Genomic DNA, 13,026 nt, shown 5'->3' with positions numbered 1-13,026 from the left:
TGACTCAAAAAGTGAAAGTTATATTGTATTAATTCACCACAGAGAGGGATGCGTTTCTATAATATTTCTGTAATGTTGATGGTAACGGGTTACAGGCAATGAAAACCCAAAGTTCAGTTTCTCAAAGAATTAAAATATATAATTAATAAACTGGCCTACGTATAAAGCACCCCACTAAAAGCAAAATAATGGGAAGTTGAGTGGACAGAAAATGTGTGGTGGAAAAAAGTGTGCAAACAACAAGGATAGCTACAAACATGAGGTGACTGTCTCTTTTCAGATACAACTGAATTTTGCCTTTTTTTTTTAAATCAATATCCCAGAGACTAGGTTGTGGAGGCCTGGTTCTCAGATAGTCTATTTACCAAGATTCACCTGAAAATGTATGCATTTAAAACATTACAATACTTGTTCAACAACACGACAAACTAATTACAAAGTTACGTATTATAAGTTGAAAATTCACACCTCTGAGGAGGAACAAATACATTTCTGTTCTTGTCAGTGAACCTGGTTCGACCTCTGTCATTGTTTCTTAGGCGATGCCATCGCCCAGCTGACAGACGTGGGGTCAGCCATGCAGCCTCAGACAGACGGGCGTGTCACGGTGTTCAGTGACAGGACTGGGATGGTAAAGGCCGCCCGCCTGCTCCTCTCGTCGGTCACTAAAGTCCTCGTCCTTGCCGATCGCATCGTCATCAAACAGATAATCACGTCACGCAATAAGGTAAAGCTGGCCGAAATGAGACGCGCCTGCCTTGAACAACATCTGCAAACCACTCAGTCACACGCACAAGGAAAACACTCCTGAGTCCTTTATCTTCCTGATGAGTAAGCAGTGGCCCCCCCTTTGAAAGAATACCCTGGATGTAATTGAAGGGAAGCAGCACTTTTAGTGACCACATGAAAACACCCGGCCAGGGACTGTCTCTCTCTTTCTCTGTCTGTCTCTCTCTCTCTCTCTCATATCTGGCTGTGCTCTTAGCCAGACGGTGTGATGTGGATGCCGCTTCAGACTGGGCCAAGAATGGAAACGGGGGCCTAATCACGACCGGTTTGCTTTGTTCGGACAGACAGTCGACGGCCCTCTGTTCTCCATTACTGGCAAACACAATTAGATCTCTTCCTCCTCTTTATGCAGCACAGATAAAAGCTGTTGCTGCCGCTGCCGCTGTGTTGTTCCTGCCGGCTTGCAAATCTTCAACGACTAACTTACTAGACTGTTGTTTTTCCAAAGTAGAGGTTTTAGGCTGTTTAACTTGATTTTTTTTTAGTGTGTAGTGGCCTTTATTTAACAGTAAATGGACAGGAAGTATGGAGGAGAGAGAAGGGGAAGACATGCAATTAAAATGAAAAATATAAATATAATACAGATCCTTGCAAGATAATCTTGTCGGGACTTTTTTCCATTTTCAGGTTTCCGCCGCTAACTTCAATGTATTTTTTTCTCAGGATGCATGTGACAACGCAACGCAAAGTTGTACATGATTCTAAAGTGGAGAGAAAATGATGTCAGATTTTGAATATTTTTGCCAAGCAGCGGTGAATTTGTTCAATTCAAAGCTCACTGAGATTGGGTGGACGGTGTCAGTAGACGTAAATGTTTTGAGAGGCTGGCCACAGATTCTAAATTGTATTTTCACGTTTTTCATTTCAACACATGAATATGCATTGAGAGTGTCCTGAAACTTTGGATGCAAAACCTTTCAAACATGCCTGAATTAAATTGATGGCTCATTTATAGTCGTGATGCTGTGTTACGCAGCTGTAAAGGTGTGCTTAGTACTTAATCCTGTGTTTGGTTTTTTTGTGATCCTTTTCTTTCTAATTTACCATTAGGAGCCACCTCGTGTTGATCTGTTACACAAATTTCTAGTTAAAAGCAGAATTTTGTGGTTGCGATGGGACAAAACGTGAAATATGTTTCCACAGCTGTTTACACTTTCGCAAAGCACATCCACGGTCCACATTTTAATCTTGATCATTTGTTACTATGCGAGCATTGGATAATCTGTCCTCCACCGTTTTGAAACCGCCTCTGCTAATAAATACGCATACCGAGACGCATACCGACTAATCATCTCACCTCTCTGATCATTTTTGCTTCTTTCAGGTTCTTGTAACACTTGACAAACTGGAAAGAGTCAGCACCTTCCAGGAGTTTGTACAGATTTTCAGCCAGTTTGGCAACGAGATGGTGGAGTTCGCTCACCTCACGGGAGACAGACAGAATGTGAGTGAGCAATGCAATTATTAACATTACATTCATGGTCTTTTAATCAAGAAAACCCTATCAAGTATTTTAAGTAAAGTCTGAAAAACCCTTTAGTTTCCTCCTCATTGTGAATGCCACGCGCCAAACTGGGCTTTTCATAAATTTATATCGTATGAGATAACACTGGACTTTGAAAACTGCAGTGTCTGCATAGTGAAGTGCAGCACACTCTGGGGGAAAGAAAAAAAAAAAAGTCAATAATCCAACCATGAAATATTTACATATTTTAAAAATATCTGAACAATTGAATGAGACTGGCTTCTTTCTGCAAAGTTTCTTTACTTATCCATATTTATTTTGCATCGCCAGTCTTTAGAAGCAACTCACAGGTCAGCTGTGACTCACGCTCCTCAAAGAATATTTACATCACGATTCAGTCTCGAAAGGAGCTGACCTGTGCTTTCTCGTGGCGCATTCCATCAGCCACATTGCAGCACATTTGCAAAACAAAACATTGCACTCAGTGCTTCGAAAAACACCCTCCGACTTGAAGGGGGGGGTTCTAAACTTTTGTGCTGTCAGAGGACTGCTAATCCCACTTTGATGCATACGTTCAGCCTCTGCAGCTAAAGCGCTTTGCCTGCGGAAGTCGTCGTGAAATGCGGCGGCTGCGTTATTCAGACAGGGAGGGAGGATCCGCCATCCATCTGTCTGAATTTCATCGGGGGCTCAGGTTTTTGAAACGCACGTCACGTCGCTCCCAACGCTTCCTCTTCTCATTTGCCACTTTTTTTTGTTGTCGTATTTACACCCTCTCATTCACTCCCCATGTTCACGCATGGAAAGGCACGTGTCTTTTTCTTTCTTTTTTTTTAAGAAAAAAAAACATCTTCAGCTATTGAAAGCAGATGAGCAGAGAGGCAAAAATAATGACGGATAATCACATCGTCTTTGTAATCTGTGGCAAAGTGCCTGCAGAGGAGTTGATTCAGCTGGCGTTTTCAAATCCCGTGTCTGTAGAATTCAGTCTGCGCATCTCCCATGTAGAATCCATGTAGGGTGACACAAGCAGGGTTTCTTTTTTATATTCTGGTAATGTCGCTTAAAAAAGAAAGAAAGGAGAAAGATAACCCACAAAGCTGCACATGTGTAACCTGCAGAAAAATCCTGATTAGATGTGGGTGACCGAGCAGGATCCTTTTTATGCCTCATATCCCTTGGACACCCTGAGAGTTGTAAGAAGTGTTTACTAAAGTAAAGGCATCCGTTTTCATTGTGTGTGTGTGTGTGTGTGTGTGTATTTGTGCTGTAGGACTTGAAAGACGAGAAGAAGAAGGCGCGAATGGCAGCAGCCCGGGCAGTGCTGGAGAAATGCACCATGATGCTCCTCACGGCCTCCAAGGTAACGCTGACCCCGGGTCATTCGTTATTGATCAAGTCCAGCTTCAAAATTAAAACCTCCCTTCAGTTTCAAGGTTTCCGACATGCTTGGGTCTGTGCGGTAATTGAGTTGAGACACATTAAGTAAAAGAGAAATAAAAAAGAGAGAGAGACGAAGAGGGTACATGGGGTTGACATTTCACATCCAACCCCCTCCGCAGACTTGCCTCAGGCACCCGGACTGCGAGTCGGCGAGGATCAACAAAGACGCCGTGTTCCACCGAATGCGCTGTGCCCTGGAGCAGGTCATCGAGATAGTGACCGAGGCGCGGAGCTGTGGGGAGAACAAGGTCCTCCCTACTAGTATCTACAACAGCATCAAAGACTTCAAGGTAGAATAACATTTTGTTGCAAAGAAACGAGCCTCACGTCGCTCGGCCGATATCTGATTGGTTGGAAAAGACACTATCCTGACTTTTGAATTAAACAGTGATTCGCAAATGCGTTCGTATGTATATACACTGACATTTTCCACACTTTGCAATGAGAGAAGTGGGGCAAAACAAGGTTTTCGAGATTCTTTGCAAATAAAGATCTTAAAAGTGTGGCACACACTTGATTCCTACCACGTTTTTTCTTACGCTGTCCCTGGTGCAGCTGATTGCGTCGATATAAATATCGACACAGCTATTCTCTAGAGATCTCAGATTTTTGATAGAGAATATCGATGATCGAAGCATCGCAAAGACCAAGGAACACATGTTTGGTCAGGGAATAAAGCTGTGGAGAAGTTTGAAAAACGCAGTTTGGTTGCAAAACAGAATCCTGAGGTTCCAACAGCAGCATCCCACAAAGCATTGTTCAATCCATCATATGGAAAGAGAAGAAATGCTAAAACCGTGAAACTACCAAGACTGGTCAGCTTAGGATGTCTGTTCAATCAGGAAAGCAGCCTAGCTAGCCTATGGTAACGCTGGAGGAGCTGCAGAGAGGCACAGCCCAGGTGGGACATCCTGGAAAATTAACGTAGAATAAAGATGTTTTTGAAAAACGTTTACCCCTTGCCGAAGCATCCCGGCAACACTGGAGGAAAGGCAGTTAGAGGTGGGCAGGAGATTCACCTTTCAGCAGGACAACAACAGCGAACATGGCGCCAGAGCTACACGGGAGTGGATTAGATCAAAGCATTTCTGTTTTGCTGCAGTGTTCCTGTCACGGTTCATATGGAAACCCAACTCTGTTGCAAGACTTGGAAATTTGATGCACACAGATTCTCTCCATCCAGTCTGAGTGAGCTTGAGCTGTTTGACGAAGGATACCGGGTAAAAGTTTCAGTCTCCAGATGCACAAAACCGGTAGAGACATGCCCCGAAAGATTTCCCGTGACAGGCGTTTTTTTTTGTTTTTGTTTTTTCCTCACGGAAACTGAATACAAATATTTGCCACAGTTTTCAGATTGTAATTTGTAGAAGCATTTTCTAACATAAAATCCCAGTAAAATACGTTGAAGTTTGTGGTCGGAAACTCGGCCGGGGGAAAGTTGAGGCAGACTTGCGGTTGCAGAGTAACTACCGGTACTCTTGCATTCGTTGTTTGTCGAAGCTTCAGATGAGACTCACTCGACCCATCAGAACTGCAACGCGTACGTTCTCGCTTTGTAATTCTGTCAATGCGGTCGTGTAAATCGCCACAGAAGCCCTCCGATGCACTTTGCTGATCCGCTCTCTCCGCTGGAAGATGAAAGAAGCAAACCTGCGAGAAAGCACTTTGAGGGGAGCTCCTCAAAGAGGGAAAGTATTTAATGACAGGCCTTGAGATTGCCGTTGCTTTTAATTCAGGGTTCACAGCGTTTTAATGGCTAACTTTAGTAAAAGTTATGTAAACTGATCATCATTCAGCATGTAAGCAGACGCTCTTAAAATGAGCTCTTTGTTGAAGAAAGAGAAATAAAAAAAATGGAAAAGAGCAGGGTGAGGGAGTGCATTAGCTTTAGTTGTGTTGTTTTTTTTTTAGTAAGAAGTAGTGTGTAAAGGTTGATTTATTATTTTTTTTTAACATAAGTTTAAAAAAAAAAAGTGTCTGTTTTTACACAAAAGCGCCCTATTTATTCATGTTATTGAAATAACAACCCTGCTCTTGCTCCCCGCTCTGCAGTGCAGCGTCGAGTGCCTCAGAGAGAACCTGCACTCTTCGACGCCGCAGTTCGTGGCCGGTCAGCTGGAGACGCTGGTGGAGCGCACCGAGGACTTCACCGATTCGCCCTACACCAGTCACGAGCAGCGGCAGGCCATCCTCGGCGTGTGCCAGCTGGCCCGCCAGGAGACCCAGCAGCTGGTGCACGCCTGGATCGAGGCGGTACGTTGGCGCAGGCTTCTCGTTCGTACCTGCAGAGGTGTTTGGAAAGCAGCACGAAACCGAGTGAGGGGAAAACGCAGAGTTCCTCGACTGCAACGCGTTTGCGTAATTATGATTTGGACGACTGAAAACACACAACAAATGCGTTCAGTCGGATAAAACGGGGCCTTGTTGCTACTGATGGGAACGAAATGCGTCAGTCGGTGGACAGAATCAGTCAGATTTCTTCATAAGAGGTTATTTAAAAAAAATGAAACATGATATCAAACTTACTTTACCCTCCACAAATATGGGGACAACTTGTAAATGTATAAAGTATCTGTTGCACTAAAACAATTGTTGCAGTTTTCCTATTTTCTCTGTTGCTAACAACAAGAAAGGACAACCGTGAGTCAAAAGATGCTAGGACCTGTGAACCAGACGAAAAGGCTGTTTTGTTTTTTTTTTGTTTGGTTTTTTTTAAACAGAATGGACAGAGGTGAGAATCTGGACCACAGTACATATCTAGTCTTTGCCATGAAAACATTTGCCCCCTGCACATTTGTTTTTTTTTTCTGTTTGGTAAATAGATGACTTTGTGTGTCAAAAATAACCAGAGAAAATGCTAAGGCAGCTTTCAAATGATAATTGAATTTAAGGAAACAAAGTTACCCAAAACCAACCTGGCTCTTTGTGGAAAAGTAATTGCTCTTCATCAAGCACCCACTACACCTGGGAGTCTTTTGCGAGTCAATTTGGAGGAATTTTGTCCCACTGTTTCTTGCTAAATTACTGTAATTCAGCAGCCTTGGTTTTTGAGTACGAATTGGCTGTTTAAAGTTGTGCCTTAACCACTGCCACCATATTTGATTGTCAGTATAATGCTCTTTTTTGTGTGTGTATGTTGGTTTATGCCATTTCTTATAGGACACGTAGCTCTTTCACAAAGATTCGTTTTTTTTTTTTTGTTTTTTTTGTCTCTTCGATGTACAGAATATTTTTTTCTTGAATAATAACGATGCTTATCGGCAACTTTGAAATGGGACGTTTTGTTCTGTTTGGTCACAACATATAATGTTTGCTTATCTATCCCTGTTACAGCACAAATGAATAAAAAAACAAAACAAATTGGGCATAGTGGGAAGACAGAACAGTGTAGTTTCTTTTCCCACTAAATCTGTGTATTCAAATTCAAGTTTAGTTTGTTCTCCATCTTTCAGTTCCAACTTTGCAATGAAAAATTCATTCAGCATCACTTTCTTTCAAACTCACTGGACGCCAATTGAGTAATATGAACTCAGTCCCAACCAATCTCTTTTGGAACCTGGTGACATTTTTTCATCATCTGCCAACAGACCGATGGTGACGTCGAGGTATACGGTGTTGCTGCAGATAACTCGCATGTATCTATGCACAACAAGGGCTCTTTCCGTTTTGTCGACATTTCACAGCAGTAATAAGCAACAGAGTCGATGCGCCTGTTGAACCATAATGAGTTTTCTATTAGCTTTCAAGCGGAGGATGCAGAGTGTTTCTGGTAAACAACTTGCGTCGCTTTAGGAGTGGAAGAAAAAGCTGTTCTTATTAACATTCTTTTTCACACACCCTAAATAAGACAGGCTTTCTACAGTCTTTAAAGGTCTGGTAAAGTTTAGCTGAATCGTTTTCCTATTATAGGTTCAAAGTTTTTATTGGAATATATTTTGGGCAATTTATAAAAAAATTTTTTTTTATTTTTCCAGATTAAGTCCTTTTTACAAGTTGAATAGTTTTTGTTCTGCAATTGATTGCTTAGGAGTTTAGATCGTTGACGGAACCGACTGATAAGTGCATGTCCACTCAAAAATCAAAATAAGACAATTTTACACCTTCTTGGCCTCTAGACTCTTAGATTAGGGTTTTGAACTGAACCTAGGCTTTTTACCATCCTCGCTGAGTATCCCACTACTTCTCATTTAATGGTTTTGTGAATGAAAACTAAAAATGTGCAGGATGCTTTATTTACATTTTTTTCACACGTCATTTTCCTGCGGAAGCTGTCGGTGCGTTCGGCTTGCAGACTGATATCGACGGAAGCACAGCATCCTTTCACGCACTCTTCATTAGCCACCTCGCACAGTAACCCACCTGAATAATAATATGTGTATGTATATATATATATATTTTTTTTTTTTCTTACCAAAGCTCAGTCAGCCAACACAGAAACAGAACGTAGTTTTCTGTTGCAGTCACCAGAAGTCTCCTTGGTCTCAAAAAGCGACAGACTTGCGAAATGCGATGAGCCTTCATGCCACAGCTTTTTTCCTCTCTGTAAACTTCTAGCAGTGTGCACAGAGAGCCCGCAGCTGCATAATTGTACTGTAGAGCCTCATCTAATCCCCCCCAATTGAAGGTCGTGCGGAGACTTGAAAAGGCTGGGCTGCTGCAGTGCTTATACGATAAAAGGATAATATTTGCATGTTATCATACTGCCCAGGTTTAAGACTGTGAATGATGGCTTTAGCTTCGGTTTTTATTTCAACGGCCTCTCTAAAATTTAGAAAATTGCGTGGTATTTGTAGATTACGTAATTCGGCTTCAGTTAACTCGTCGGACGGAATTACAAACTGAAGTGCTTCGGGCCTTTTGTGTTTCACATATGTTCGCTATTTAATTTTTATTTTTTATTTTGTTTTGTTTTGAACTATGAGATCAACATCTAGGTGTTTGTATTTGTGTCGCATGTTTATCCTCCTCTGTGTCCCGTCGTCACAGCAGCAGTCTGTCCATGCCAAAGAGGCCACAGAGGAGCTGGAGGTGGCCATCCTGAAGACGTGCCAGAGCATCGGTGACCTGAGACGAGAGGTGAGCGGCAGTCTGCCTCTGAAGCTAAAGACCCTCGCAGACACAGAGACGTGAGCTGCTCAGCGCCTGTAGCTCGGCTCCTCTCTTTCTAATATTTCCACGCTTCACCTCTTCCACTCCTGTCATCTCCCTGTCACTTCTGCACCGTCTCTCCGTCTCGGCTTTCTTTAAAACCAGAAGCAAGGCGAGTTCGTTTCTCTCTCGTTTTCTCTCACACGCCGCTGTTTGTCCTCTCGATTCCCCGCCGCCCAGCTCCATAAGGTGGCGGTGGGCCGCGCCTCCGACTTGCTGAAAGCTCACGGCGAGCATCTGCCTCTGAGGGCCCTCAAAGCCGCCGGCGCCGAAGGGAACCTGGAGGCCGTGGCGGAGTATTCGCGGACGCTCACCGAGCAGAAGGAGCAGCTGGTGGAGGTGGGTGGGGTCAGCAGCAAAGGGGAAACTCTTGTTTCCGCGGAAAGTTGCAGTTAGGATTGTATTTGTCTGACTCATTGTTTTAATGACTCATTGGTGTAGAGCAAATTTCTGTATATTCTCCATATTGTAAAAATGCATTAAAACGTTACATTAAATGTAATTGGTAATCCACATCTCCCTGTTTCACCAGTCAGCAATTCTTACAATCTAAAGAGCCATTTCCTCCTTGTTCCTGTGTATCTAGATTGCAACCAAAACCCACTTCATTCATTTAAACTTAAAAAATAAATAAATGAATACTATTTTTTGCAGTGTCATGGTGTAGCATAGGACACAGTAGCCAAGTGGCTCAACTAGCTCTTTTTTTGGGGTGTGGGGGTAATTATTTTTCCCTCATATGTCCAGATTACATTACACTTGTTCTGAAACTTTAATAATTAGGGCATAATAATAATATTCATTATGCCCTAATTATTAAAGCCTCAGAACACAAAATAGGGTGTACTTACATTGCCTCACTAATAAACTATTTATTATGACGAATAAAAGAGATTAAATCTCTTGTTTGTTTCCAGACATGCAGACTGTTGTGCCATGTGTCGGGGACAGAGCCGTTAGAGATTACCTGTATACACGCAGAGGAGACCTTTCATGTCATTGGTCCACAGGTAGGGTAACAAACCTCCCCGTGCGTTATGATGTTGTGTTATATCTCGGTGCGATGTGGCTGCGACTGTAGAAAGAAGCTTGTTTCGTCTCTGTTTAAACAATCCATTGTACATTTAACACTTTGCTTTATGGGATTAACTCAAATGATCACTTATTGTTTTGGTGAGGAAAAGACGCAGACATGTTTCCCTTCTCCTCTCTGTGCCTCACATCCGGTCAGAACATGCTGTTCGCCTATCACATATCTAATTATATTTGCTCTTGAAAACCATTTGTGGCAGTAATTATCCAGCAGTGTGGACTGTTCCTGTCCCACGGTGCTAATGTCAGGCTCCACACGACGCTGCAGTAATGACTCAGCTCCTAAGTTCAAGGGTCACCCAATCGATAATGCCGTGGTATACAGGCCAGGGCTGGTGATATCCGTCTGTGTCCGCTTAGGCTAATGCAGGGGTGGCCCACAGGGTAATTGGCAATTAAGTACAACACGGTAGGCGGCGGATGTGTTGGATGCGTGTAGGTGAGGGGTATAACAAAGCATGCAGCTCAGGAGACGTAGCGATACACAATATGGGCTCTTGAGAATGAGATAAGGTGAAATTGTAACATTATTAATCAAAAACCTAAGAATTTTAATTTTTTTTTTATATATACTTTTTGTTTTTATACATGAACTAAGGGAGGGGAGCCAAGCTTAACTTACAATTTATGCACTTCCTCTCACTTAATTTAAAAAAAAAAATGTTTCAAATACCGAAAATAGCTAGCTCTGAGTCTTCCTCAATCAGTAACAACTTCCACAACGAAGAGAGTTTTCAGAGGCGCTTGCCGTGGCGTGTTCACAATTCAGGAAAGAGATTTTATTTCTGCGTTCAAGACGAAAATAAGTTGGCTCCGATCACTAAAAGGCTTCCTTGTGCATTTCAGCTGATCACCGTAACAGCAAAAGTTACATCATGGCATTTCTTCACTCTCTTAGATCATCTCCGCTGCCCAGACGTTGGCCCTTCATCCGTCCAGTAAGATTGCTAAGGAGAACCTGGAGGTGTTCTGCGAGGCCTGGGACTCCCAGCTCTGTGACATGGCTCTGCTGCTCAAAGAGATCAACGACGTCTTCGAGGGAAGACGAGGTGTGCTCACGTTTGATTGACGGTCGTTGTAAAAACACGGGCAATTGTGCAGGTTGCTGTTTTGCTTTCAGAATCCAGCAGCGTGTATTTGAATCTGCAGAATCTGCAGACAATGAAGTTAGCAACGTTTTCCTTTTGTATCGATGTGCTAATCCATCTTTTAATGTTTTAGCCTTTTCAAATACAATTAAACATTGTTTAAAAAGGCCGCTACTTTTTGCTCTTGCCCCAGCGAATACATTTTCAGACTACAGCTGATGGTCTTGCAGCTTGATTGTCTCTCGGCTGGAAATAACATTCTCTGTTGAAGCTCAGATGAATCATTTTGTCCTTGAAATCTTTCAGAAATATTAATGAAAGTTGAGACATTGCAAGCAGTGAGGACATGTTTTTTTTATTTATTTATCATTTTCAAAATGAATCATCACATGACGTGGGGAGTATTTTAAGCAAGAGTTATCGTCACTGCCCTTGAACTTCTATGCATTTGTTTCTTCTCTGCTCTGCGTGTCTTTGCTTATTGTTCTGAAGCTGAAGCTCTCGCATATCATGGGCAGATTCCTAAAATCAAAAGTTTTGTCTTCATCAAGAAAAAGTTAAATGTTGAAAAAAGTATTTCCACATTGTCACAATGAAACTTTTTTTTTTTCATCTTCGAATAAAGGTCATATTCCGATAGCTAAGGATTTTTCATCAGTTGCATCATGTCGGTCAGATCCTCAAAGAGCAAAGCCAACCCAACTCTGTGTTAGTTTTATGTTGTAACGGAGGGACACCTTTCAGAATGTTAAACCTTTGTCTTATTAATCCACAGAATATTTTCCCGGCAGTACTAATCAAGACCTTTTTTTTTTTTTTTTTTTGGATCTCTGATTTTTACCCAGTCTCTTTCTTTTTGTTTAATCATGAACACAGACCTTAATTGGGGTAATTGAGACCTGCAGTGCTTCAGATGTTCTTCGGGGTTCTTTTGAGACCTCGTGGATGAGTCAGCCGTGTGTTTTTGAAGAGCTTCTCCACGTTTTCTCCATTTAGGGATAATGGCTCTAAATGTAGTTCATTCGAGTCCCAATTTGTTGGAAACAGTTTTGTAACTCTTTCCAGTCTGATAAATGTTGATGATTTTCGTTTTTCACTTGTTCCTGAATATCTTCAGATCCTGGTGGGATGTGTTGCTTTGTTAAAGTTAGTTTGTTTGTTTTTTTCTTAATAATGTAAATGAATAATTTGAAAACTGTAATATATATATGAAGTATGTTCATTGTCTGAAAAATATTTAGATACAAAATCAGCCAGACACGAGACTCTGAAAAGGGGCAAAAATATTTTCACCACACTTTACAGCATTGATATTTTTTTTTTTAACCATACAAAGAAGGAAACTCCTTTTAATGCTCGGCTGTTTTAATGCTGGAATGCTGTGGAGAGTTTGACATGATCCACATTACATGATTTGAACCCTCCTTCTGATGGGTCAAGGATCGTGTTCGTCAAGCCAGAACGATGTCTTAAAATGCTTTATGGGCACCATAATGTTTTTTTTTGTTTGTTTTTTTTCCATGTCTTTTATTACAAATGTGGCAATAAATTTTATGAAGCTAGATACAAATGCATAAAAAGTAGATAGTGATAAAATGATATGTGATGCAAGTAAAAGCAGCATCCATATCATATACCCCAACCTTTTTGTCAAGATTAGAATGTAAGATAATCACAATAAATGTCTTCTTCTAGGTGACAAAAGGCCCTATTTGTCTCTTCCAAGACCTGGGGTGTGTATCACAGTGTTCATCTTTATAAATGCTTTACTGATGCAATGGTGTGTTGCCTTTTGATTAATAACACTGTATTTTATTTTTTTTTAATTTCTTTTTCACACAGAAACACTCAGCCAATCTGAAGACTGCCAAGGCTGTCAAGTTGGATGCAGAGGTAGCACTCACTGCACGCTACACTTAATCACATCATGTTTTCTGGCATATTCATCACCAACAGAGTTTGCCTCACTTTCTTGGAGATGAATATATATATATATATATA

At 41.6% G+C, this 13,026-nt stretch overlaps 1 protein-coding gene across 2 annotated transcripts in view; it reads left to right on the top strand.

The window, feature by feature from the left end:
* The window catches only part of ctnnal1 (catenin (cadherin-associated protein), alpha-like 1), a 54,417-nt gene that overhangs the window by 35,732 nt on the left and 5,659 nt on the right, over window positions 1–13,026 (top strand). The window contains exons 3-13 of one of the 2 annotated variants that reach the window (XM_007547578.2): window positions 540–727; window positions 2,114–2,233; window positions 3,528–3,617; window positions 3,817–3,987; window positions 5,750–5,950; window positions 8,687–8,773; window positions 9,026–9,184; window positions 9,763–9,855; window positions 10,836–10,986; window positions 12,721–12,758; window positions 12,868–12,918. In XM_007547578.2, coding sequence (XP_007547640.1) covers window positions 540–727; window positions 2,114–2,233; window positions 3,528–3,617; window positions 3,817–3,987; window positions 5,750–5,950; window positions 8,687–8,773; window positions 9,026–9,184; window positions 9,763–9,855; window positions 10,836–10,986; window positions 12,721–12,758; window positions 12,868–12,918 — 1,349 coding nt within the window. Of the gene's footprint in view, window positions 1–539; window positions 728–2,113; window positions 2,234–3,527; window positions 3,618–3,816; window positions 3,988–5,749; window positions 5,951–8,683; window positions 8,774–9,025; window positions 9,185–9,762; window positions 9,856–10,835; window positions 10,987–12,720; window positions 12,759–12,867; window positions 12,919–13,026 lie in introns of both variants that reach the window. The other variant, XM_007547577.2, reaches the window with a different exon arrangement.

The sequence above is a fragment of the Poecilia formosa genome, unplaced genomic scaffold (assembly GCF_000485575.1).
Source record: "Poecilia formosa unplaced genomic scaffold, Poecilia_formosa-5.1.2 Scaffold21, whole genome shotgun sequence".
Classification (NCBI taxonomy): domain Eukaryota; kingdom Metazoa; phylum Chordata; class Actinopteri; order Cyprinodontiformes; family Poeciliidae; genus Poecilia; species Poecilia formosa.
This window is presented reverse-complemented; position numbering and strand designations above follow the sequence as displayed.